This window comes from Mandrillus leucophaeus, unplaced genomic scaffold, assembly GCF_000951045.1.
Source record: "Mandrillus leucophaeus isolate KB7577 unplaced genomic scaffold, Mleu.le_1.0 Scaffold106, whole genome shotgun sequence".
In the NCBI taxonomy this organism is placed as follows: domain Eukaryota; kingdom Metazoa; phylum Chordata; class Mammalia; order Primates; family Cercopithecidae; genus Mandrillus; species Mandrillus leucophaeus.
In genome coordinates, this window is record NW_012098765.1 from 2,536,343 (window position 1) to 2,563,185 (window position 26,843).

The 26,843-nt window shown below is 53.0% G+C and overlaps 2 protein-coding genes and 1 long non-coding RNA gene across 3 annotated transcripts in view; all 3 read right to left on the bottom strand.

The window, feature by feature from the left end:
• The window catches only part of LTBP4 (latent transforming growth factor beta binding protein 4), a 37,530-nt gene extending 33,186 nt beyond the window's left edge, over positions 1-4,344 (bottom strand). The window contains exon 1 of the mRNA XM_011983721.1: positions 3,637-4,344. Within this exon, the coding sequence (XP_011839111.1) occupies positions 3,637-3,652 (16 nt within the window). The 5' untranslated portion in view covers positions 3,653-4,344. The remainder of the gene's footprint in view (positions 1-3,636) is intronic.
• A 1,716-nt stretch (positions 4,345-6,060) lies between these two features.
• On the bottom strand, positions 6,061-19,440 carry SHKBP1 (SH3KBP1 binding protein 1). The gene is made up of 18 exons (XM_011983746.1): positions 19,312-19,440; positions 19,019-19,072; positions 18,862-18,907; positions 18,674-18,747; positions 18,091-18,149; positions 17,773-17,853; positions 15,857-16,018; positions 15,686-15,776; positions 15,406-15,596; positions 13,946-14,061; positions 12,935-13,022; positions 12,703-12,819; positions 9,450-9,620; positions 8,565-8,720; positions 8,166-8,262; positions 7,036-7,214; positions 6,605-6,728; positions 6,061-6,482 (listed from the first exon to the last, which is right to left on the bottom strand). Exons 1-18 carry the CDS (start codon positions 19,395-19,397, stop codon positions 6,251-6,253), a joined length of 2,124 nt encoding a protein of 707 aa, XP_011839136.1. The 5' UTR covers positions 19,398-19,440; the 3' UTR covers positions 6,061-6,250.
• A 1,307-nt stretch (positions 19,441-20,747) lies between these two features.
• On the bottom strand, positions 20,748-25,212 carry LOC105542283. Its single transcript, XR_001006446.1, has 3 exons — positions 24,177-25,212; positions 23,989-24,031; positions 20,748-20,911 (listed from the first exon to the last, which is right to left on the bottom strand). It is a non-coding gene; the product is annotated as an uncharacterized LOC105542283 (long non-coding RNA).
• Between the last annotated feature and the right edge of the window lie 1,631 nt (positions 25,213-26,843).

The following is a 26,843-nucleotide window of genomic DNA, read 5'->3' on the forward strand; positions in this document are numbered from 1 at the left end:
GAGGCCGACTCACTTTCTCCACCGTCCAGCCAAGGGCTGTGAACTTCCCGCCAATCACAGCCGTGCGCCGCCAGCGCTCGCCGCGCGGCCAATCAGGAGGCAGCAGGGACAGGTGCCGGACGCGGGGCGCGGGGGACCTCGAGTTCCCCACGCGGTGGGGGGAAACTAAGACTCGGATACTGGCTCCGTGAACCTTCTCATGGAGCAGAGGTCCCAGGCGTAGGGGTGCTTACGGGGAGGGATACGAGGCAGGGGTTGAGGGCAGGATCCCCTAAGCTGGACTCCATCTGGCAGGCCTCAGCCCTCTGCTCCCAGTTCTGGGAAAATCGGGTCACAATTTAGCTCCCTCCTTGGCGTGGAAGCTGGAAGACCCCCCCACGCGTACCCCTTTCCACGCGAGAGACAGGATTCTGCAAATGGAGCACCAACCCCGCACTAGGTCCTAGCTCCTGCCCCTCTGAGGGTCCCAAGTTCACAATGGATCTTCTCAAAGAATTGATCCCTTCTCAAGGCCCTAGGCTTCAGGGGTTCCAGGCTCACCATCTGCAAAAGCTTGCTCCCCGAAGCTCTGTCCGTCAGTGAACCCAGCCAGGCTCTGTCCCTGACCCACACACTCTGCTCCCTCCTGCACACCATTTATCACCACCCCCCGAGGGTATCAGACCCCCTTCTTTACCTGAGTCTTTTAACGCTCCCAAGAGCAGCCTCCCACCACCCAGAATTGCAGACTTTCTCCTTAGAGAGTTCCCAGTTCCGGCTAGGCGCCCCGGCGCAGGCCTGTAATCCCAGCACTTTGGGAGGCCGAGGTGAGTGGATCGCTTGAGTCCAAGAGTTTGAGGCAAGCCTGGGCAACATAATACAACATCCCCATCTCTATTAAAAATCCAAAAATTAGCCAGGTATGGTGGCATGCGCCAGTAGTCCCAGCTACTCAGGAGGGTGAGGTGGGAGGATCGGTTGAGCCTGGAAAGTGGAGGCTGCAGTGAGCTGAGATGGCACCACTGCACTGCACTCCATCCTGGACGATAGAGTGAGACCCTGTCTCAATAATAAATAAATACATAAACTTATATAAAAGAGAGTTCCGATCCCCTCCTTGCCTAAGAGTCTCCACCACTAGGAGCTGCAAGCCACAGGGGACCTTAAACCACGTCCACACCGGAGTTCCAGGCTTCAAGCCTTCAAGCTCAGAGTCTCAAGCCCAGCTTGAGACTGAATGCTCTTGGGAGCATTCAATGACTCAGGCAAGGAAGGGGGTCTGATAGCCTCTGGGGGTGGCTATAAGTGGGGTGCAGGAGGGGGCAGAGCCAGGAGTCCCCTGGGAGCAGAGTCTGTGGGTCATGGGCAGAGCCTGGCTGGGTTCACTGAGGGACAGAGCTTTGGGGAGCAAGCTTTTGCAGATGGTGAGCCTGGAACCCCTGAAGCCTAGGGCCTTCAGAAAGGATCAATTCTTTGAGATCATTATAAATTCAAGGCTCCACCCTATATTCTCTGAAATACAAGCCCCTTCTCTCCTAAAGGCACCACCCTCAGAGCTTCACTCTGCCTCTAGTCACCTCTTTTTCCACTGAGTTTCAGGCCACACCCTTTCCCACAGAAAATTGGCACGTGACCACATGTAGGATCCCAAGCCCACCCCTTTCATGTTTGCCTCGCTTTGGGATTCCAGGCCCCATATCGCACAGCAGTTGGATTCTTAAGGTTTCCAGTTCTGTGGCGTTAGCCCCGCCCCCACCTCGTGGATCACAGGCTCCACCCACACAGGGTACTAGGCCACACGCCCGTGACCACAGAGCCCACCCCAGACCAAGAATGGCAACTGATCTAGCTGCACCCCCCACCCTGCACTCCTGCTCCTTCTTCCAATCGAGGAGGGTGTGCAGGACTGACGGGGAAGCCCTTCACCCCCCTTACAGCGAGACACACAGGCTGACTCACATGGCTATACACCGTTACTGCCACCTACAGCAATCCATGTCTCCATCCTACACTGACACCCAGAAATCTGGGTCCAGCACCGTCCAGGGACACACAGTCCCTGAGGCAGTGACGACGGCACTCACACTCCATTCACAGCCATTCCTGGGCTGTCCCAGAGCCCAGCTCTGCCCAATGACTGTACTCCATGACCCTGTTTTTGTATAACCCCCAAGACCCCTTCTCATATGACCCTGCAGGACAGCGTATCCCTGCCCGCTTCCCCCCTCACCGCCTCCTACCCTGTGGCTGGAGCATTTGCTGGGGGCGCTGCTGAAATTTCTCCCTTCTGTCCGGGATCCAGCGCATCTTCAATGCTTGTTGCTAGGCAACAGCCTCTGGCTCACCACTGCAACTTCCGGCGTTAGCCTGCCCTCCCCCTAGAATTTGGAGTCCCCAGCTCCCAATCCCCCCTATCAGTGTCACTATCTCCCAGGGTCGTGTCTATGTCACCCCTTGGATCCTAACTCATCTCAACCCTTCAGAATCCCTCAGAGTTCTAGTCCCCCCTCATTCCAGAATCTTCCACCCCTCCCTTCATGCCCTCTCACGCACAGCCTGGGCAACACACAGAGTTAATACTATACTAGGATAATACTATCTCTAGCATTTAAAAAAACCCAGCTCTTCAGTGTTCTACATTTGCTGACATCCCAAATTCTCTCCTCTCTGTCTCTCTCTCTCTCTCTCTCTCTCTCTCATTTCTAGAATGAGGCCGGACACGGTGGCTTACGCCTGTAATCCCAGCACTTTGGGAGGCCGAGGCGGGCAGGAAGATCACTTGAGGTCAGGAGTTTGAGGCCAGCCTGGCCAACACAGTGAAACCCTATTTCTACTAAGAATACAAAAAGTATCCAGGCATGGTGGCGCACGCCTGTAATCCCAGCTACTCAGGAGGCTAAGGTGGGAGGATCACTTGAACCTGGGAGGCGGAGTTTGCAGTGAGCTGAGATCACACCACTGCATGCCAACCTGGGCGACAGAGAGAGACCTTGTCTCAAAAAAAAAAAAAAGAAAAGAAAAGAAATAAAGAAAATAATAAAAATTTAAAAATAAAATAAAATAAAAATAAAATGATCAGCATTCCAGAAACACGAGTGTTCTGGATTCTCTGGCCTGGAAAAAAAAAATGACCCTAATATTCTAGATCTGTAAGCATTACAAAACACCACCATATTCTAGATTTCCTGACCTTCCAGTTCCTCCCCCCACATACTAGATTTCCTAATATGCCAGTATCCCCCAATATTCTGAATATCCTGGAATGTAAAAAATTTTCTAGAGTCTGAGGCTGGGCGTGGTAGCTCATACCTGCAATCCCAGCACTTTGGGAGGCTAAGGCAGGAGAATGGCTTGAGCCCAGGAGTTTGAGACCAGCCTGGGCAACACAGTGAGACAATGTCACTACAAAAAAAAAAAAAAAATTAAAAATTAGCTGGCTGTGGTGGCACACACCTGTAGTCCCAGATACTCAGGAGGCTGAGGCAGGAGGATCGCTTGAACCCAGAAGGCTGAGGCTGCAGTGAGCCATGATTGCACTGCTGCACTCTAGCCTGGGCAACAGAGCAAGACACTGTCTCAAAAACAAACAAACAAAAACAAAATTAGGGTTTGAGATGCACAGCTATTTCAGAACACCCCGGTTTCAGAAGCACTCACCTTTGAAGTCTCCCATTTGTGTTCTAGATTCTCTGATAATCCGGAATCTCCTGCATTATGGATTTCTTGGAATGCAAACAAATCTTCCAGTGCTCTGGAAGGGCGGATAGTCCAGGATCTCTTCTATTCTCTAGATTTCCTGGTAATCCTGATTCCTTTCTGTATCTTGTAATTCTCAGCATTTCAGACATCCTGGCATGCAAGATATTCCTACCGGTGGAGATTCACGGGTGTGAACTCCCCTTGACACTCCCCTATTCTAGAATCAGTGATTTTCCAGGTCCTTTTTGTCAGAAACTTCTACATTCTGGATTCTCTGATAAGCAGGGGAGAATTCTAATATTGTTAATCCATGAGCGCTCCAGAATATCCTTGTGTCCAACATGTCCTAACGTTCTAGACCCCTCTCTACTATGTTTCAGAAGCTCTGGCATTCCAGAAACTATGGAATTCTAGAATTAGCATATTCTAGAATTCTCTACTCCTCGTCTGTCCCCACTTTCTGTCCCTTTTTTATTGGCACAAGGAAAAAAGATGCAGAAAACCCCCTCGAGGAAGTGCCACAGAACAAGCATTATTTGGTGAAAAAAAATCCCAAGGCCAACCGGGCAAAGTGGCTCACGCCTGTAATCCCAGCACTCTGGAGGCCAAGGCAGGTGGATCATCTGAGGTCAGGAGTTCGAGACCAGCCTGGCCAACATGGCGAAACCCTGCCTCTACTAAAAATACAAAAATTAGCTGGGCATAGTGGCAGGTGCCTGTAATCCCAGCTGCTTGGAAGGCTGAGGCATGAGAATCACTTGAACCTGGGAGGTGCAGGTTGCAGTGAGCCTAGATCACGCCATTGCGCTCCAGCCTGGGCAACAGAACAAGACTCTGTCTCTAAATAAACAAATAAATACTAGCCAGGAATGGTGGCAGGTGCCTATAATCGCAGCTACTCAGGAGGCTGAGGTAAGAGAATCACTTGAACCTGGGAGGCAGTGGTTGCAATGAGCCGAGATTGTGCCACTGCACTCCAGCCTGGGCGACAAGAGCAAGACTCTCAAAAAAAAAAAAAAAAAAAAAAAATCCCAAGGATGTCAAGGCTTAGGTTAGCTGAACCTATCCCATACACCCTCTCCAGAAGAGGTAAGAAACAGCACAACCAGGGATGCTGGTGGGGATTTTTGCAGTGTTGAGGTTTGAGGTACAAATGTTAAGGATGCAGTAACCAATCCATTTACATCTGTGTTTATGCCTCCTGCAGCCACCCGTCCCTGCTTGATCCTCTGTCCAGGAACTCCTCCTCCACTCTACCCACTTGGGGTTGACCTCACCTCCAGGCTTGTGAGGACACATGATCCAGGCTGGAATAATGGAAGGCCTTCATCACACTGGCCACAGTAATTGGTTCAGGGATGGCCACCTGACTTAATTCAAGCCCATGAGAATCACTCCTGTGATTTTTGCTGTTGCTAGGGAGAAGAGAGTTGCTAAGGAGCTGCTTAGAGTCACCTTGCCACAGAGAGAAAACCTGACTGAGGATGCATTCCAGACGTAAGTGAAGTTAGGAGATAAAAAGATATTCTGGGCCGGACACAGTGGCTCTCACCTGTAATCCCAGCACTTTGGGAGGCTGAGGTGGGCGGATCACCTGAGGTCAGGAGTTTGAGACCAGCCTGGCCAACATGGTGAAACCCTGTCTCTACTAAAAATACAAAAATTAGGTGGGCATGGTGGTGCGCAACTGTAATCCCAGCTACTCCGGAGGCTGATGCAGGATGGCTTGAACCTGGGAGGTGGAGATTGCAGTGAGCTGAGATTGTACCACTGCACTCCAGCCTGGATGATAGAGTGAGACTCTGTCTCAAAAAGAAAGAAAGAAAGAAAGAAAGAGAGAGAGAGAGAGAAAGAAAGAAAGAAAGAGAAAAAAAGAAAAAAAAAATTCTGGATTAGTATTTGAACCCCTGGATCCAGCCATGCCTGAAGGCAAAGTAAAAGTCAACACATTCCTCCCCTGCAACACCTCTTTTGGTTTTGTTTCGTTTTTTGAGACAGGATCTCACTCTGTCACTCAGGCTGGAGTGCAGTGGTGTGATCATGGCTCACTGTAGCCTTGGCCTCCTACGCTCAAGTGATCCTCCCACCTCAGCCTCCCAAGAAGCTGGGACCATAGGCATGCATCACCATGCCTGCTTAATTTTTTAATTTTTTTGTAGAGATGGGGTTTTGTTATGCTGCCCAGGCTAGTCTGAAATTCCTGAGCACAAGCAAACTGGCCTCCCAAAGTGCCGGGATTATAGGTGTGAGCCACTGTGCCTGGCCTTCCTTTGCTTAAACAAGAGAGGTAGATGTTCCTGATTTTGCATTATCCGGTTTGGTCCCACATCTCCCCCACCCCTTTCCTGGGGTGTCCCAAACCTGCTAAGAATAAGCAAGATGTTGGCAGTGAGGACTTTATTGGGGAGGGTGACTTTGGCTTCCAGAAAAGAGGGAAGGTGGGGACCTAGTAACAATGACCATTTATTCCAAGGAGGCCCTGGCCCTGAACCCAGGGTTCCCATAGGAATCAGGGAGGCACCTGAGTCCCCCAGGACCAGGGCATCCCAAGGCATCATGGCAGCTGCGTTGTTCAAAAAGAAGTTTCATTGAGCTTCATCTTGGGAGGTGTGAGGGGAGTGCCGAGACTGGTGGAGGGCCAAGAGGCTGGTGTGGGTGGCCGTCGGAGGTCCGGCCCACTCCGCACCAGTTCCTGGCAGCGTTCCACAAAGCTGCCCCCACCACGGCGCCGGGCCTCAGCCTGTGGGGGGCTTGGGCTCCCACGGTGGCCAGACAAGGAGGTGTTGCTGGAGGCTGAGTGGAGGCTGAGGAAGTAAGGACAGTAAGTGCACGTCATCACAGGGCAGCTGAGCCACTCTGCCCCTGGAGCCACCACACTCTCCCCTCTCCCTCCATTGCACAGAAGGGGAAGTGGAGGTGTAGCTACCTGGTGAGGGAGATGCGGGGTGAGGGGCTGGGCAGAGAGCCCCGCGAGGGAGCCGAGGGAGCCGGTGGGGCCAGCTCGCAGTGTTCCAGCTGTTCCATCAGTTCTTGCTCCGTCAGGCCACCTGCTGGGGGGCACGGAAGCAGGGTCAGGGGGCAAGACAGGGGTCATAGGGCAAGGGCCTGGGTTGCATTGCAGTGCAAGCACCCAGAGACAGGACAGGAGAGAGGAGGCAGAGATCAATGCGTGGGGGCCAGAGGCTGAGACAGGGGTTGAAAAACAAGCGCAGGAAGGGATGGGGAGCAGAGAGGGGGTCAAAGGAAAAGAGGTCAGAGGGTAAGGGCCTGGGAGAAAGATCAAGAAGTTGGCTGTGGAGAGTGGTTCTGGGTGAGGCTGTGGGGCTAGGGATGGGATTGGGGTGGGACAGGGAGTACCAGGGGCCTGGCCGAGGCCGTCCATGGCGGTGGTTAGGTCCCACATGGCCAAGCTGCCGTTGGCCTGGCCGGTGAGCAGGTAGCGCCGGGGCCGAGAGCCGAGCCGCCGGGAGCCCTCACACTCCAGCACTGTGAAGGCCGTAGTGGGTGAGCCATCCACGGAGCGCACGGAACACACCCTGGTGGGGGCAGTGGGGAAGGCAGTCACCCTCGCTTTCTCACCCTTCCCAGTCCCAGTCCCCACCACCGTGGCTGCAGTTCCTGCCTCCCCAGGGGTCACCCCAGTCTTTATCCATCCCTAGCCCGCTTTTCTCTCGAGTTCCAGTCCCAAGGGTCCAGCAGCTCTTGCACATCCCAGCCCCAAACGCCCAGGGAGTCTCCCAGAGACCTCTGCTCTTCCCTGCTCCCACTGCCACGGAAAGCCCAAGGCCTGTCCCAGCTGCTCCCTCACCTCCTATCAGCCTCCTGGCCTCCTCCCTGGGCTCCTGGCCTCCCACCAAGCCTCCTTTCATTCCCCGTGCAGTGGCCACAGTTCCCCACACAGGACAAAGCTTCAGCCCTTCTACAGCCTGACAAGGCCCGCCTGCATCTGCACCCCAGCCTCACCTCCTGTGCTCCAGCCCAGGAGCCCATGTGTCCTTCCCGTGTGACCCTATTTGGTCCTTCTCAGCCTCTGCACATACGGTTCCCTCAGCCTGGGGCCCCCTTCCCCTCCCTTCTTTCTTCTGCTCCTTCCTACTTGTCCTCTAGGTCTCTGCTCAGAGTCCCTTCATCCAGAACAGCCTCTGAGGCCCCTTTCCCAGCTGAAGCCAGGCTCCTACAGCTCCCTGGGTCTCCTCTATTCCACCCCAACCCCTCTGCCTGTGCCCCCATCTCACCCTGACCCCTCCCCCTGTGCCTCCAACCAACTTGGCCCTGCCTGCACTGGGCTGGCACTGCGCCAGGTCACTCCCACCCACACCCATCACACCTTTGATACCTCCCGCCCCAAACCCACCAGGCCTGTCCTCCCTCCCAGCCTTTGATCTTTCAATGCTCCTTGGCTGTGACCCCTTTCTGGCCTCAGTGACCTGGCTGGCATCTTGCCTTCTCCCCTGACCTCCCTCCCTGTTGGACAGGACTGTCCTCACCGCTGCCCAGTAGATGAGAGACGCACGAAGAGCTGGCTGGCGCTGGGCACCACCTTCTGGATGAACACTTGCTGGTCGTCCCGTTCGCCGTAGGGGCCTGGGCCAGGCAGGGGCAGGGGTCAGGGCCAGCTGGGGTCCCCTCAGCCTCAGACTTCCTTCCCCACTGATGAAACCCACCACCCCAAGACCCGGGTCCCTTTCCCAGGCTGTTGGAGTTGGGCAGAGCCAGAGAGGGCTGGGGGGTTGCAGCAGTCAGTGGAGCTCAGGTGCCTCAAGGATCAGGACACCCCAATCATTGCAGGCTCCTGGGTCAGGTGGCCACAAGTGGGAATTAGTGGAGGTCAACAGGGGTCAGGTAAGGGGGTCAGTGGAGTGGGAAAGCCAGGAGCCAGTAGGCACCAATGTCATTGCCAGCACTGCAGCCGCCATGCCCATCCGCCGACTCCAGCGCCAGGATCTTGAAGGAAGCGAGTGGGGTAGAGCCGGGCTGGGTGGAAATCATGCCGCGGAAGCGAGTCACAGACCATGTCCGCACGTGGTTGTTGTCGGCACAGACTGAGGGGGCACAGGGAGAGCAGGAGATCAGGCCTGCTGTACGCATCAATGCTGCCTGCCCCTCCAGAGCCCCAGGGCAGCTCTGTTTCAGGAGGGTCAGCCCTTGCTGAGTTCTTCCCTTTCAGAGAATCCTTTCCTCCCCAGAATTCCAAATGCTAAAAACCCTGTTGCCTCTGCCTCCAAAACTGTTCCAGAGCCTGATGTCACCTTGCCCTGTCCTCTGCCCCACGCTGGTCCTGGTCCATTTTGTCACCTGCCTGGGCCATATCAGTACCCCCCTCCCAGAGGTCCCTGCTCCTGTCCTATCCACCCGCCTTGGCCTCCCAAAGTGCTGGGATTATAAGTGTGAGCTACCGCACCTGGCCATTGATGTCCATTTCTATATATTTATTGTCTGCCATCCCTGCTAGAATGTCAGCTCCATGAGGGCAGGAACTTGGCCTGTCCTGTTCATCACTGTATCCCCTATGCCTGGCACACGGTGGGTGCCCCATAAATCCTTGCTGAATTGATGGCTTCCCGAACACACACAGATTGACTCCTCCCCAGACCGATCCCCTTATGGTATTCTCTCACTTCTGCAATTACAGTCCCATCCCAGGTCAATCCTCTCCACCAGAGCTCTCTTCCTACACAATGTCCCTCCCCAGTGGAAATTCTAATCCTTTTGCCTCCACACTCCCCTCTGAGCTGTCTCTCCCAGCACTGGAGCACCCCACAGAGGCTCACCTGAGATGAGGTGCTTCTCCGACAGCATGATCTTGGTGACAGGGCTGCGGTGCACAGTGAAGGTCTGGAAGAGCTGAGGCCCCGAGCCCACAGTCTCTGGGTGCTGCACGATGACCCGCACGCCCCCTGAGCTGGTGCCATAGGCGATCTCGATCCAGTTCCCACTGTCACCTGGTGAGGGGCCAAGGATGAAGAGAGGGCCTGGGCCACAGAAACAGAAACCAGGGCAGAGAGAAAGAAACAGGCACAGAACAGAGACACAGTCAGAAAGCAAGGAGAGGCTGGGCGCAGTGGCTCATGCCTGTAATCCCATCACTTTGGGAAGCTGAGGCGGGTGGATCACCTGAGGTCAGGAGTTCAAGACCAGCCTGGCCAACGTGCTGAAACCCCGTCTCTACTAAAAATACAAAAATTAGCTGGGCGTGGTGGTGCACACCTTAATCCCAACTACTCAGGAGGCTGAGGCATGAGAACTGCTTGAACCCAGGAGGCAGAGGTTGCAATGAGCCAAGACCACGCCACTGCACTCCAGCCTGGATGACAGAATGAGACTCTGTCTCAAAAAAGAAAAAGAAAAAGAAAGACAGAGAGAGAGAGAGAAAGAAGAAAGAGACACAGAACAGAGACACAGAAAGCAAGGAGAGAGGGAAGGACACAAAAAGATGGTGATGAGATGTGGGAAATGCAGGAACAGGGAGACAAAGGCACAGGTCAGAGGAGGAGAGGCCCAGAGACAGAAATTATAACAGTGAAACAGCAAATAAGAGAGGAAAGAGAAAGAAAAACAGAGAACAGAGGCCGAGGCAGGAAGATTGCCTGAGGCCAGGAGTTTGAGGCCAGCCTGGGCAACATAGTGAGATCCTCATCTCTACAAAAGATTTTTAAAAAACTAATTGGGTGTGATGGTATGCACCTATGATCCCAGCTACTCAAGATGCTGAAGTAGGAGGATCACTTGAACCCAGGGGGTGAGGCTGCAGTGAGCTATGATTGCGCCACTGTACTCCAGCCTAGGTGAAGAAGCAAGACTCTGTCTCAAAAAATAAACAAAAATGACATAATAGTGGCATGTGGTGGGAAGGGAGATGAGGAGGAAATGAATAAGTAAGTGAAATAAGAGGCTGGGTTCAGTGGTCCACGCCTGCAATTCCAGCACTTTGGGAGACGAAGGCAGGAGTATCCCAGGAGTTCAAGACCAGTTCGGCCAATGTGGCAAAACCCCACCTCTACTAAAAATGCAAAAATTAGCCGGGCATGGTGGCAGGCACCCATAATCCCAGCTACTTGGGAGGCTGAGGCAGGAGAATTGCTTGAACCCAGGAGGCAGAGGTTGTAGTGAGCCGAGATTGCGCCATTGCACTCCAGTCTGGGTTGAATGACAGAGCGATACTCTGTCTAAGAAAAAAAAAAAAAGATAAGAAAAGGGCCTTACAAGGAAGAAAGGTGATAATCTGCCATGAAGTTAGGCATATTATTAACTTATTTTTGCTTTAAAAAAAAAAAAAGAAGAAGAAGAAGCAGCAGCAGCAGCAGCTATGGCCAGGCACAGTGACTCAAGTCTGTATTTCCAGCACTTTGGAGGCCAAAGTGTCAGGATCACTTGAGCCCAGGAGTTCAAGACTAGCCTGGGCAACATGACAAAACCCTATCTCTACAAAAGAATACAAAAATTAGACAGGTGTGGTGATGCAAGCTTGTGGTTCTGCTGTTCAGGAGGTTGAGGTGGGAGGATCACTTGAGCTCGAATGGCAGAGGTTGCAGAGAACTAAGATCATGCCACTGCACTCTAGCCTGGGCAACAGAGCAGGACCCTCTCTCTATTTTTTTTTTAAAAAGAATAATCCCTACCTCATGTAATACATAAAATTTAATTTCTGATAGAACAGACTTCCACATAAAAACTAAAACTGTAAATCTTCCAGAAGAAACTCAGGAGAAGATCTGTGTAACCTAGAATAGGTAAAGATATCTTAACACCCAGAAAATGCTAACCATTAAAAAATTATGCTAAGTGAAAAATGCAGACACAAAAGGCCACATAATGTATGATCCCATTTACATGAATTATCCAGAACAGGCAAATCCATAGGTATAGGAAGCATATTGAGCCTGGCCAACAGGGCGTAACCCAGTCTCTACTAAAAGTAGAAAAATTAGCTGGGCATGGTGGTGCGCGTCTGTAATCATCCCCTACTCGGGAAGCTGAGGCAGGAGAATTGCTTGAACCCAAGAGGCAGAAGTTGCAGTGAGCTGAGATCACGCCACTGCACTCCAGCCTGGGCAGCAGGCTCACTACAGTCTCTGCCATGCCTGGCTAATTTTTGTAGTTTTAGTAGAGATGGGATTTCACCATGTTGGCCAAGCTGGTCTCAAACTCCTGACCTCAGATCCGCCCGCCTCAGCCCCGCAAAGTGCTGGGATTACAGGTGTGAGCCACCGTGCCCAGCCAGATTCAACTCTCATCCAGTCATTCAACAAATATTTACTAAGCATCCCTGTATAAGCACTGTTCTAGGTGCTAGATCGTGACCAGCCTCTCCACCCGGGGCAGAGTGGACCATTAGGAGTTAATCTTTGTGTTTCTTTCCCATCTTTGTGATTAAGGCATGATGTTCACATGTTCATAAAACAACACAGATGCATGTTTTACAGCAGATGAAGCTGAGTTCTCTTACTTGAGACAGTTTTTTGTTTTGTTTTCTTGACATCAAATGCAGAATGGGTTAATTTTTGAGACGTAATTCTCATACCATAAAATTTGCCATTTTAACGTGCACAATTTAGCGGATTTTGGTATATTCACAAGATTGTACAACTATCACCATGAACCAATTCCAGAGTATTTTCATCACCCCCGTAATAAACCCCCTGATCTTTAGCAGCAGCTCCACATTTCTCACTTCTGATACCCTCTAGAAATCACTAATATGCTTTCTTTTTTTGTTTTAGCCAGGCCTGATGGTGTGCACCTGTAATCCTAGCTACTCGGGAGGCTGAGGCAGGAGAATCGCTTGAACTCAGGAGCTGGAGGTTGCAGTGAGCCAAGATTGCACCACTGCACTCCAGCCTGGGCAACAGAATGAGACTCTGTCTCAAAAAACAAAAAAAAAAACAAAAAAAGAGAGAGAGAGAGTTGAATCTGCCACCCCTCGATAACCCCCCCTGGGTCATGCTACACAAGTTGGGGGATAGCTGCAAGCTGGGGCTGGGGCTGGCTGGTGACAGCAGCAGGGGAAGGTGGGTCATAGCTTACTGGTCTTGGGGGTGAGGTAGACACTGAGGGCGGTGACCCCATCCTCTGCTGGGTCCCGATAGAGCTCGCTGACAAGGAGGTCGTTGTCTTTCATGCGCAAGGGGAACTTCTGCACATCTGCGGTGGGCAGGGAGGGTGGAGCGGGTTTGTGCCGGGTGCCCCAGCCTCTCTCCCTCCCTTCCCCTCTCCCAGGGGAGGCTCTCGAGCACCCAGGACACAGGCTGCTGCTCACCCACGTAGTAGATGGAGCCGTTGTTGCAGCCCAGGAGGAGGAAGGAGCCTGCTGCATCATAACTGGTGATGGGCTGCACCTCCTGGACCTGGGGGTGGGGCAGGACAGGCTGCAGCCGGGAGCCTTTCCACTCCTCTGCTTCCGTGGTGACCCCTCACAGAGGATGGGCCCTCTCCTCCACCTCCAGAACCCACCCACTGCTCCCCAGCCCCATCCACCCCAGGCCTACCTTTGTCCCTGTCTTGTTCCCTCCCTTCCTCCCTTTGATGCATCTCTCTCTGACTCTTGGCCTCTCCTGGACTCTGTACTTTTTAAAGTTTTAATTTTTTAAATTTCTGTGTAGAGAGTCTTATCATGTTGCCCAGGCTGGTGTCAAACTCCCAGGCTCAAGCCATCCTCCTGCCTCGGCCTCCCGAAGTGCTGGGATTACGGGCGGGAGTCACCGCACCCGGCCTCCACTCTACTTCTGACATGACTCTAATTCATCCCCCTTTATCTCTCGGTGTTCCCCCATCTGCCACAGTGGCTCAGTCTGGTTTGACTCTGTCTACCTTTCTCTGTCACCTCTTTCTGATTTTCTATTTCTTATTTCTATTTGCCTGGTTTTCTCCCTTTCTGTCTCTCTGCCTCTGTCTGTCTTTCTCTCAAAGCGATCCTCCCACCTCAGCCTTCCAAAGTGCTGGGATTACAGGTGTGAGCCACCGAGCCAAGCCAGTTCTTGTCTCCTACAGCATCTCCCCTAACCTGTTCTCTCACCCAGTCCCAGAGAATTCTCCCTCCTTTTCAAACACATTCATGCTTCATGTGGGCTCTGCAGCCCTTCCTCCAGGAAGACTTCCCTGATGCTCCTTAGGCCTTTATCACAGACATCCCCAGGCTCTGGCCAGCTGCTGGTTCTCTGGCTTCCTCCAGGTTTAGGGGATGGGGGTGGGGGCAGACGTGAACCCCTCCCTGGGTCTGTATGGTCTGGAAAACTGGGAAGGGGTCAGCCAGGCTGGCCAGAACTCTGACCTGCCAGTGCTTGGTGACGGCATTCCACACCCCGATGCGCCCCGTGTGGCTTGTAGCAATGAGCTGGTTCCCGACGAAGAACAAGGCCTCCACAGGCACCCCCAGATGGAAGACCCCTGCAGTGGGCAAAAAGGGCTTGGCTGGAACCCTGCCTCATGGAGGAGGAGAGGTGGCACCACAGAATCCTTGAAGATTAGAAGATTCCATCAGGGGCCGGGCATGGTGGCTCACACCTGTAATCCCAACACTTTGAGAGACTGAGGTGGGCAGATCACTTGAGGCCAGGAGTTCAAGACCAGCCTGGCCAACATGGTGAAACTCCATCTCTACTAAAAATATAAAAATTAGCTGAGTGTGGTAGCGCACACTTGGGAGGTTGAGAGAAGAGAATTGCTTGAATCCAGGAGGCACAGGTTGCAGTGAGCCGAGATTGTGAGCTGTACTCCAATCTGGACAACAGACAGAGACTCCATTTCAAAAAAAAAGTGAAGATTCCAGCAGGAATTAGAGAGGATAAAATGGGCCAGAAGATTTCTGATGGGGTATGGGATTCTAAAGGGTTCTGGAATTCTAACAGCATTGAGCTTTGCAACAAGGCAAAAAAACTCCAGTGGTGGCAGGGTATTCTTACGAGGGCTGAGATTGATTTGGGGACAGATTAAAAAGTCCAAGATTTGTTGTTGAGGCTTTGAGACAGGGTCTTGCTCTGTTGTCCAGGCTGGAGTGCAGTGGTGCAATCATGGCTTACGTAGCTCACGGCAGCCTCAAACTCCTGGCCTCAAGCAATCTTCCTGCCATGGCCTCCCAAAGTGCTGGAACTACAGGTGTAAGTTACTGTGCCCAGCCATAAGTCAGAGATTTCTTTTTTTTTTTTTTTTTTTTTGAGATGGTGTCTCATTCTGTCACTCAGGCTGGAATGCAGTGGTGTGATCTCAGCTCACTGCAACATCTGCCTCCTAGGTTCCAGTGATTCTCCTGCCTCAACCTCCTGAGTAGCTGGGATTACAGACACGTGCCACCACGTCCAGCTAATTTTTTGTATTTTTTAAGTAAAGACAGGATTTCACCATGTTGACCAGGGGGGTCTCGAACTCCTGACCTCAAGTGATCTGCCCGCCTCAGCCTCCCAAAGTGCTGGGATGACAAGCGTGAGCCACTGCGCCAGGCCAAGTCAGAGATTTCCAATGGCCACACAGAATGGCGCATTCTAACAAAACCAAGAGATCTAACAGGGCAGGGAATTCTGATGGAGGGAGAATTGTATGTGGGTGGATTTTTCTAGGAAGCCAAGGAATTCTAACAGGATATAGAATTCTGAAGGGCTGGAGCATTCTAATGACACAAAGAGATCTAATAGGGCAGAGAATTCTTATGGGTTTGAGAATTTTATGGGGTGGGTTATTTTAACAGGCCGTAGAATTTAAAGGACAGAGGGTTCTGGAAAAGGCTTGGGGTCATACCTATCTCGGAGCCACTGCCTTCCGCCTGCAGAGCCCATAGCAGGATCTCGCTGCCGGTAGCCGCTGCCACCATCTTGTCATGTTCACCCAAAGCCCCACCAGGCACCCGGGCTGTGAGTGCCAGTCGTTCGATGGGCCAGTCCAGGCGGGGGCTGGAAAACACCAGCTGCCAGCCAGAGGCCTCCTTCAACCTGTAGGATTGAGGGGACATCACCAGCCCTCACCGCATGCCCTTCCCATCAACAGGGCTGGGACTTCTGGCCACTCCCTCCCCAAGCACCTGTAGCAGACTAGAAACTGGGTATAGGCCACAGCGATCCAGTTATGGTGTCCACACACCAGGCGCACCATCCCCGGCTCCTCGGGTTGTCCTTGAGGGGAAGAGTAGGGATCAGAAGAGGGTCACAGGGGCCCCACATTTCCCCCAACCTTCCACGAGATAGAAACGTACCTGAGGGTGAGGGAGGGGTTTTCTCATCCAGCATTCGGCCCAGCAGCCCTGCATTGCCAAGGTTGGGGGGCATCGTGTTGCTCCGTCGGACAGGGGCTGGCCGTCCTCCTAGCTGCTGAGGCCCCACTAGGCTGTGCCGGTTCCGCCGCTTCACTGGGAACACTAGAGTGAGAATAAGAGGTAGAGTAACAGTCATTGTAATCGTGGCTGTCACACAGCAAGCACTTAATATGACAGTGATTGATTTCCCCACGTGTGGGACATAGTCTCCGGGTGAAGATTTTAGGTGGTGCAGTGACATGGCATGAAATTACGCTGAACCACATAGCAAGTTACTCCCCTTTCAGTTCCCTTGAGCCCAGCACAGAGGAAGACTGAGTTTGCTGCTGCTGTTATATTAATGAATCTGCAGTATTACCTAATTTTCCTTTTTTTTTTTTTTTGAGTTGGAGTTTCGCTCTTGTCACATAGGCCGGAATGCAATGGCGCAATCTTGGCTTGCTGCAACGTCCGCCTCCCGGGTTCAAGTAATTCTCCTGCCTCAGCCTCCCAAGTAGCTGGGATCCGCCACGACACATGGCTAATCTTTTGTATTTTTGCCAGAGACAGGGTTTCACCATGTTGGCCAGGCTGGTCTTGAACTCCTGACCTCAGGTGATCCACCCACCTCGGCCTCCCAAAGTCTGGGATTACAGGCGTGAGTCGCCATGCCCAGCCCTAATTTTCACTTTTAATAAAGGGAAGACTGCACCTTTCACAAGCAATAGCATCTAGCCAGAGTTGTTTTTCGTTTTGATTTGTTTTGAGACAGCATCTCACTCTGTTGCCCAGGCTGGGGTGTCATGCATGATCATAGCTCACTGCAGCCTTGACTTTCTGGGTTCAAGTGATCCTCCCACCCCAGCCTCCCGGGTAGGTGGGACCACAGGTGCACACCACCACACCTGGCTAATTTTTTTTTATTTTTAGTAGAGACGAGGTCTTGCTATGTCACCTGGGCTGGTCTCAAACTCCAGGTCTCAAGTGATCCACCTGTCTCGGCCTCCAAACTGCTAGGATTACAGGTGTGAGCCATGGCTCCAGGCCAGAGTTTAATAACACTGCTATGTTTGGGTTTTATTTTCATGTTTACTTTGTATTTATAATATAAAGCTTGCATTTAAGATGATTTTTTTTTAATTAGCCGGGCGTGGTGGGAAGTGCCTATAGTCTCAGCTATTCGGTGGCAGAGCTGAGGTGGGAGGAAGGCTTGAACCTGAGAGGCAGAGGTTGCAGTGAGCCAAGACTGCACTCCAGCCTGGGCGACAAAGCCAGACCCTGTCTCATAAAATTAAAAAATAAATAAATAAACAAATAAAATGATTGTTTTTTGGAAAACAGGATAAAACTCAGTTGGAAAAATACTACTACAGGTCTTTATATCTGGCAAATTTCATGAAGGTAGCAGGTACTGACTGCAGTTAGGGAAATAAAGCTGTAGATGAAATTTCCCCACTCTGTTCCTTCTACCAATCAGAAAAGCCTAGTTCCAATAACCACTGGGGCATACCTTCAATGGTCAGTGGGCTGGCTATCATGGGCATTACTGTCAATAACTTCCTATAAATATTTCTCCCCTCCATGCAAAGAATCCAAGGTCTTCCAAAGCCCCCCCTACAAATAAACCAAACCTGGACTACAACTCCCATGGGGCTCCAGGGCATCCTTCTGCGCCTCAAGGGCTAGCTGACCCATTGCCTCATGGGAAATGCTGTTTCCAACTTCTTTCCAAGTATCAGCCCAAGCACTTGATAGGTAACTACACCCCCCCATTGTATCTCAGGGCTCACTAGCACAGGCACCAAGAGCTGCAGCCTTATGGGAAATGTAGTCTTTAGCCCACCTCCACGCCCCTCCATTCCACTGGGAGTGCCCACCTGGTGGGGGCAGGTAACCATTGAAGAGGACGTTTCCGCAAGAAGATCGATCCAGCTCTTCTCGAAGCTGAAGGCGACGAACTGCAACAGGAGGACTTAAAGGCTGGGACTTAGGGAGATGCTGAGGCCACCCCATTTCTTTCTACACAGAGTACCAGTACTCCTCCCAGTACCAATACAGACCCAGCCAGGGCTATAACCAGTCCTCCCACCTCTACCCCAGCCCTCTTTCAGGAGAGAAGGGGAAGAGGGGCAGGCAGCATCACTACAGAGTTGGTTTTCTATACAATGAGGATAATAGTTGGGGCTCCCACTTACCCAGAGGAGTGAGCCCATAGAACTGGGCTTCGTGGAGGAGGCTGGAACCGTGGACACCCCTGGGGAGTAGAATTGACTAGAGGTCAGGGTCTAGGTGTGGGGGTGAGCAGAGAATTCTGAGAGGGCAATTTTCAAAACTGCATAGAGAATGTCAAGGGGTAGGAAGTTTTGATGGAATCAAGATTCTAAGGAGTGATGATATGGGTGGAAGGAATGTGTGTGTGTTTGTGTTTGTGTGTGTGTGTGTGTGTGTAGGGAGAAATCGAAGGACATATAATTTTAAAATGATCAAGGTTCTCATGAAGTTTTGCTTGTTTGCTTTTTTAGAGATGGGGTCTCGCTATGTTGCCCAGGTTGGTCTCCAAATCCTGGGCTCAACTGATCTTCCCACCTCAGCCTCCCAAAGTGTTGGGATGACAGGCGTGAGCAACCCTGGCGCGCCTGGCCTTTGATCAAGGTTCCGAATGAGAATTCTAATAGAATGGAGCTCATGTGAGGTGAAAGTTCTTTCACATTCAGAGGTGAAAGAACTTCTCAGGGGGTGAAGACAGTGAGGGACTCCCTCCCCTTTTTCCACGCCAACCTGGGGTCCAACTCTTTGGTGCGCAGGAAGTTGAGGATGGGGGCGAAGACTGTAGGGTCCCTGTCGATGAAGATCTGCGGGAAAGTGGGGCAGAGGATGGATGGGGTAAAAGGGAGGACTGAGTGGGGTCCTGCCCCTCTTCCTACCAACCCCTCCCACCATCCCATTTCAGCTGTTTTCCGACTCACTGCTCCGGTCTCATCTTTCAGCGTCGAGATGCGTCCGCTCAGAAGACTGCAGGGAAGGGACAACAAGCGGGCGTCACGGGCCGGGGGAGTGTTCACTAGGTCTCCCACGCCCTCTCCATCCCTCCTACCCTCTCCCCAAACTCGCTCTCCCGATCACCTGGAGAAGAAAGAGTCTGGGATCCAGGTGAGAGTCTGGCGAGAGGTACTGAATCTGGGCAGGGAAGGTAAACGGACGCAAGAGATGAAGAGGAGCGGGTGAGGAATGCGGCCCCCTCCCGCAGGATCCAGGGTTCCCTCCCTTCCCCCCTCCCCGGCGTTTTTCCAGGCTCTCGCGCCTCCAACGGAGGGCGGAGCAACCCTTGATGGACAGGGATTCCCCCAAGAGAGGCGGATACTCCCACCCCGCTTCCCGCCCCCAAGGATGGGACCTCAGGAGTCTCCCACACTCACCTCTTGCCTCCTACATTCAGATGAATGACTTCCCCGGGAGGCCCCCGACTCGGTAGCCCCTCGGCTGCAGTAGCCGCTGCTGCCATGGCCCCCAGGCGAGCCGGCTGGCCCTCACCCACTTCCGGGTGTGCATCCGGACCCCGCCTCCATCGGCTGCTCATTGGGCCAGAGACTCCAGGGGTCACTAGCGATTGGACAGAGCGCCTGCCCATCGCGGTTAACTTTTCCGCCTCCTTAAAGGGGTCCGCCTTTCCTGAACTGGACGGGGCGGACCCAGAGTCGCCTTTGGGGAAGTTTGTTACAAAGCATAACGAAATATTCTCCATCCCTCTAGATTCTCGTTTTAGGTATGGCATCTAGGTGCTTCGTCAAGGGGCGTGTGTTTAGACCCCGAAATTAAGTCCACATCAAGGGGTACATCTGGATGTTCTCCGCAGCCACGGTACTCCCGTGCCCCGCTCCCCACCCTGCACCCACCCCTACAGCCACCACAGCCCTCCTTTCAGTCCTCCCGGGCGCAGCCCAGAAAACCCAAACAAAGGACCATAGACCGTCAAAGCCAAAGGGTTTATTATAGGTACATACAGTGTGCGCCCGCCACACCGCCCCACACCCCCGGGCACCAGCGGCTTCTCCAGGCGGCCATGGGGGCTGCCCACAACCCAATCCCCCCACTCCCCAGGGAGGTGCTCCAGCCAGAAGCATGCAGGGGGAGGGCTTCCCCTCACCCCTCCCCTCATGAAGTGCCATTTACAACTGGAGGGGGGAGGAGAGAGGAAGACAGTTTTGAGCTTTGACGCCCCTCCCATTAAAAGCCTTCGCAGATGCGGGGCGGGGGAGGAGGAGATCGACGTTTTGCAAAAATAAACTAAGTCAGGAATTAACCGCATGGCTCTGAGGCGGTGGAGTGCAGGGGCTAGGGCCCCTTCACTCCCCCCTCCCAGACAGAGATCAAGGCAGCATTGGAAGTGAGGTAAAGGCGGGGAGGGGGTGTCCCCTCCCTACCCCCTAGCACCCTGGATGGTCCAGGGGACCTCACCAGCGCCCCCGTGCCCATCCCTAGGGCAGAGAGGGGGGGCAGGAATTACCGCCCCCACCACCCCAGCTTCTTGGGGCAGGATCTGCGGATGGGGCAGGGGGCTTGGCTCAACTAGGCCCCTGCCCACCCCCATCAAGCTCAGTTATTGCATAAAAATAAGGGAGCCCCAGCACCTGGGGTGGGGGTGGTGAGTGGGAAGGGGCCGAGATATGGCTATAGGGGCAGCAATCTCCCCACCACTTCTTGGGGTGCCGGAGAAGTCCCCTCCTTTCCGGTGCCCACCATGTCACGCGTCCTCAGTGTTAGAACTAGGAGCTCCCGCCCCTGCGGAAGAAAAAGTGTCTTTGTGCCCACAGTGCGGAAAAGAGGGGAGACAGATGTGTCAAGCCCTGGGGGTGGAAGTCACTTCCTGCGCCCGCTGGCCCTGCGATCTCCGCCTTCCCTCTTAGGGTTGCCCTCATCTGTGGATGAAGTAGTGGGTAGTGTCTGGCCCCAGCGGGCGATCTCTGCGTGTTCTGCCACTGAGGCTGCCACAGCCTCCAGCCAGCCGTTCATCTCCTCCTGGGGGAAGAAACAGAGCACAGAGTCCGCATTTGGAAGAGGGAAGCTGGAATAATAGGTGAATTTCAGATCAGACTACCCTCTCTGAAATTCAGTTTTCTCATCTATTAAAAAGGGATGATGATGATGATGATGATGCAGTTACAAAGCAGTATGTGCCAGGCTCTGTTCCAAACACTTTAGTGGTTTAACTCCCTTAAACTTATGCAATAGGATTATATATACTTCCTACTACAGAGATAAATGACACAATGATAATAATATGGGCAGTCACTACTACAGCACTGACATTTACTAGGCCCTGTGCTAAGTATCAGTTTATCATGTATCAATTAAACATGGAGCAATTTAATTCTCACAGTAACTCTATGATAAGAAACTTTTTTTTTTTTTTGAGACAGAATCTTGCTCTTTCCCCTAGGTTGGAGTGCAATGGCTCCGTGTCAGCTCACTGCAATCTCCATCTCCCAGGTTCAAGGGATTCTTGTGCCTCAGTCTCCTGAGTATCTGGGACTACAGGCATGCGCCACCATGCCTGCTTACTTTTTGTATTTTTAGTAGAGATGGGGTTTCGCCACATTGGCCACACTGGTGTTGAACTCCTGACCTCAAATGATCTGCCCACCTCAGCCTCCCAAACCCTTCCAGCCTTCCCAGCTGGAATTGCAGGTGTGAGGCACCATGCCAGGCCAAGAAACTACTTTTAATCTTCATTGTGCAGATAAGTAAAATAAGTCATGTAGTGGGTAAAGGCCTACTTCTGGCTGGGCGTGGTGGCTCATGCCTGTAATCCCAACACTTTGGGAGGCCGAGGCGGGTGGATCACCTGACGTCAAGAGTTTGAGACCAGCCTGACCAACATGGAGAAACCCCATCTCTACTAAAAATACAAAAATTAGCCGGGCATGGTGGCACATGCCTGTGATCCCAGCTACCTAGGAGGCTGAGGCAGAAGAAACACTTGAACCCGGGAGGCGGAGGTTGCACTGAGCTGAGATTGCGCCATTGCACTCCAGCCTGGGCAACAAGAAAGAAACTCCGTGTCATTAAAAAAAAAAAAAAAAAAAAAAAGGCCTACTTCTTCATTGCATCTTGTGAGGATCGAGAGAGACAACAAGTGTTAGTTATTACTCTCAACATCTCTTCAAACCACCTCCATGCTTGCCTCTCTCAGACTCCTCTTCCTCCTCTCCCCACAGGCTTGTGTGGCCCAGCCATGCGCTCTCCCACTTGGGTCCCTGCCCTGGCCCTGGCCACGGCCTGGACTACCCAAGCAGGTAGCCAAAGGAATCTTTCTTTGTTTTTTGCTTGTTTTGTTTTGAAATGGAGTCTCACTCTGTCGTCCAGGCTGGAGTGCAGTAGCCTGATCTCAGCTCACTGCAAGTTCTGCCTCCTGGGTTCACACCATTCTGCCTCAGCCTCCCAAGTAGCTGGGACTACAGGCGCCTGCCACCACGCCTGGCTGATTTTTTGTATTTTTACACTGTGTTAGCCAGGATGGTCTCAATCTCCTGACCTCGTGATCCACCCGCCTCGGCCTCCCAAAGTGCTGGGGTTACAGGCGTGAGCCACTGCGCCCTGCCTGTTTTGTTTTTGAGATGGAGTTTCACTCTTGTTGCCCATTCTGGAGTATAATGGCGCTATCTCAGCTCACTGCAACCTCTGCCTTCCGGATTCAAGCAGTTCTACTGCCTCAGCCTCCTGAGTAGCTGGGATTACAGGCATGTGCCACCACGCCCGGCTAATTTTGCATTTTTAGTAGAGGTGGGGTTTCTCCATGTTGGTCAGGCTGGTCTCAAACTCCCAACCTCAGGTGATCCGCCCGCCTCGGCCTCCCGAAGTCCTGGGATTACAGGTGTGAGCCACCGTGCCAGGCCAGGAATCTTTTTCACACATCACTGTAATCCCCCCTAGCTCTCCAGTGCCCTTAAATAAAAAATCCGATCTCCTCCAAATGGCCCATCATGTCCTGAGACACCTATCTCCCGGGAAACTTTCTGGGACCTTCTTCCATGAACTCTGTCCTCCAGCAGTTAACCCTTTGCAATTCTGCACTCCTGGTCCTCTGCACTTGCAGTTCCCTCTACCTAGATCCCCCACCCCCTCTTGTTTTTGAGACAGAATCTCACTCACTCTGTTGCCCAGCCTGGAGTGCAATAGCACAATCACAGCTCATGATAGCCTTGACCTCCCTGATTCAGGTGATCCTTCCACTCGGCCTCCTGAGTAGCTGGGACCACAGGCGTGTGCCACCACTCCTGGCTAATGTATTATTATTTGTAGAGATGGGATCTTTCTGTGTTGCCCAGGCTGGTCTTGAAGTCCTGGGTTCAAGCAATCTCCTGCCTTGGCCTCCCAAAGTGCTGGGATTACAGGCATGAGCCATGGTGCCCGACCTGAATCACTCCTTTTTTTAGACCCCCACTGTCCCTCTGAATCACCGTTTTTATTTTTATTATTTTATTTTATTTTATTTTATTTTATTTTATTTTTGAAAGCAGTCTCGAGCTGTTGTCCCTCAGGCTTGAGTGCAATGGCTCCATCTCGGCTCACTGCAACCTCCACCTCCTGGGTTCAAACGATTCTCCTGCCTGTGCCTCCCAAGTAGCTGGGATTAAGGCACCTGCCATCATACCCAGCTAATTTTTGTATTTTTTAGTAGAGACAGGGTTTCACCATGTTGGCCAGACTGGTCTCGAACTCCTGACCTCAGGTGATTTGCCCGCCTTGGCCTCCCAAAGTGCTGGGATTGCAGGCATGAGCCACCGTGCCCAACCAAATCACCCCTTTTTAAAGCAAACTCCCTCCTATCTTTCCAGTCTCACCTGAGTGACCACGGCAAAGAGGTTGGAGTTTGTCATCAGGAACTGCAGGCAGCCCTCCCTGAAGCCCTTCCTACTCCCCACTGGGTTAGGAACCTGCTTTGGGTTCTCAGTGCCTGTGGGCTTTCCCATTACAGCCCTGATAACTCTGGCCTATGAGTGTCCCTTCTCACAGCCCCATCACTCTGGGCCAGGAGCCAGCCAGCCAGGTCGTTACTGAGGTCCACACAGAGGGAGGAAAGGACCAGATCTCACCTCATCTTTTGCCTGGAGCAAAAACTCACTGCCATCCTGGGTCCTGTAGGAAGGGACACAGAACTTGAGAGATCTGGGGAAGGAGTCCAGCCCACCTGCCCACCAAGTGTCCCCCAGGGAAGTCAGGGTCCCCCTGGGAGTTGAAGCTGAGCCTTGGATCCCTCCCTCCTGCCCATTGGGGGGCTCACTGGAGCTTGAAGACATGCTTCTTTTTCTTGTAGTCACTAGCCACCTCGCTGGTGGCCTTGTGCAGGCTGAGCAGCGGCTCCCCACCGTGTGTGCTCCCGGATGCTGGGCCCTTGGAGTCCTTGTAGAAGCCCAGTTCCCCCTTACTAAGCACACAGTAAAGGCTCACCCACGACCTGGAGTGACAAGATGGGGCTCAAGGCAGAGCCACAGCACTCTGCCTGATAACTCTACACTAACATCCTCAAGGGCTGAATATGCCTGACCCTTCCTTCCTCTGGACTTTTGCACCCTAGTTGGGCCATATGCCTAAAATGCGCTTCCTTATGGCTGTTGCTGCCCCGAGGGGAGCATCTAAGTCTCTCAGTACCAAGCCGTTGCCTAGGCTGGGGTTTCCCTTCCTTATCCCCTTCCATACTGAATTTCCTGAAGGTAAGACTTCAGCTGTCTCCTCCATAAGCCTTTGCTCCACTCAATCCTCCCCAATCTTGGAGCTTTCTCAAGGAAGGTCTATTGGTCTACTGTCTGGAATAAAGAATTCCTGTCCCTCCAGCCATCCAAAGCCTCGATCCAGGAGGAATTCCTCCAAGAGCAAGATATACTAGGTGCCCTTGCTTATTCCTACCTTGGCATTAGGTACGAGGAAGAAGGACCACCTACAGATTCCACTAGCAAAATCTGAATCTGTCCTGCCCACTTCATATCTTGGGACTAGCCCTCACGCCATTACTGGCTGGTGATACCCCTTTTTGGCTCCACTTGTCCCCAGATTCTGCCTCTCAGTAGGACAAAAAGAGGGTGGACAAGCAGGAGCTGGACTCTAAGAGCAGGTACATAGTGGCTAAACCCTCAGTTGGAAACCTGTAAGAGATGACTCCCTCTTCTCAACCCCTACCCTCATTAGTTTGGGCTCTGCCCCTTTTTGGACCCTCCCCCAATTTGAAACTTCAAGGGTGGACCCACCCCACTCACTGGTTGGGTGACCTCTCCAGGCTCCACGACAAACCATTGAAACCTTCTCAACCAGACGCCTCCCTCTTTGCTATTTAGCTAGTCAACTCCTGGGTTGGTTGCTAAGAGGTTAGGTTCCAATTTATTCACTTTCAGAACATTTTCCCTCTGTTCCCACCTAAGCTCCACCCATCAGCTATTAGATGCACGAACCTTACGTCCTACCCCTTCCTGTTCATTGGTTGGAATCATCCAAGTTGAGCCCCCCCCATCTGGCCCCACCTACTACCCCCACGGGTTGGCGCGCCTGACGCTAAACCACACCCTCTCCTGCTCATTGGTTGGCTTTCTTGATTTCATCCACCCCCCCCCCTCTGGCCCCACCTACCACCCCCACCTGCTGGAGGGCCTGAAGTTGAACCACACCCGCTCCTCAGTCCCACCGCTCCACTCATTGGTCACCCAGAGCCTGAGACCCACCTTCCAAAACCCCGCCCATACGCTCACCGGTTGGACGACTTGCGGTTAGCGTCCAGCTCGCGCTTGCGCAGTAGGAAGCCCTCGTGCTGCACTGTGTGAGTGGGCGGTGGCGGAGGCGCGGGGGCGGAGCCGCCCTGGGCCGGGGCGGAGCGCGAGCGCCGGCTTCCCCCGCCCTCACCACCCTCTCTTGGCCGAGGCCGCCGTCGCGGCTTGGGCCGGTCCCGCGCCCGGGGCCGGTCCGGCCGAGGTGTCCGCTCGGGCGGCTCAAGCCCGTTAGGCAGGCGGCCTGGGGGAAGCTCCCGTGGCTGAGGCAGCGACGGCTGTGTGAAGGGAGGGGGAAAGGGGTGCTGTCCATGGAGGGGGTGTGGGGGGTCATCTGTTTGGGGGACTCATGGGTCTGGGGTCCCATCCGTCTGCAGGGCCGTCTGTCTTGGAGGCGAGTATGGGAGGACCTCAGGGTTGGAGGCCCAATTCTTAGGGCCCCATGGGGTCTTGGGAGTGAGTCTGTTAGGACTCACTGGTTTCGAATCCCTCTCGGTGGTGGGAAGAGGCAGCCAGATTTCTGGAGGTGGGGGTGCAAGCAGGGCGTGTCCCCGCTGTCTGCAGGAGGAACCTGGGGCTTCCTTCTGTGTGTGCGTGTATGAGGCTATGAAGGAATTTGGGACCCCACTGGGCTGAAGAAATACGGAGTCCAGGACAGATGTGGGAAGAGTCTGTGTGTGTGTCTGTGGAGGGGGAGTAGGGGTCTCTTAAGTAGGTGCCCCGTCTTTCTAAGGGGGACATTTTCAGATTCTGGGGACCCTGAGAGTCCATGCTGTCTCTGCAGGTTCCAGGTAGGGAATGGGTCCTGCCAGGGCTAGGCACTGACTGTTTCTGAGATCCTGCCCCCTGCTCTGAAAAAGGGGTCCTTGTATCCCCACCCATCCGAGGCTCAACTTACCCCAGCAGGCAGCCCTGGGCCTGCCTCTTTCTCCTGCAGCTGTTCCACAATGTCAGCCAGAGTGGCCTTCCTGGGGGATGAGGGACAGAAAGACTCAATGAAACCAGGGTTCCTTCTCCTAAGGACCTGCCTGGCTGGGCAGAAGAGCCTCTACTTCTTAGCTGGAAGTGCCAGGGCCCTGCCCACTTATGCAGCTGTGTCTCTCAGATGCTCGCCTTAGGTACCACAGGTGTTTGAGACATGTCTGCTGAATGGAGGACCAAACCTCTCGCCCCTTTGAATTTTTTTTTTTTTTTTT

Excerpts from the sequence above, each read along its gene's own strand:
- SHKBP1 (XM_011983746.1), bottom strand. The coding sequence starts at position 19,397 with ATGGCAGCAGCGGCTACTGCAGCCGAGGGGCTACCGAGTCGGGGGCCT. Across the intron at positions 18,150-18,673 it reads ACCAAAGAGTTGGACCCCAG|GGGTGTCCACGGTTCCAGCC; the intron begins GTTGGCGTGGAA and ends TCTACTCCCCAG. Across the intron at positions 13,023-13,945 it reads CCGTCACCAAGCACTGGCAG|GTCCAGGAGGTGCAGCCCAT; the intron begins GTCAGAGTTCTG and ends CCCCACCCCCAG.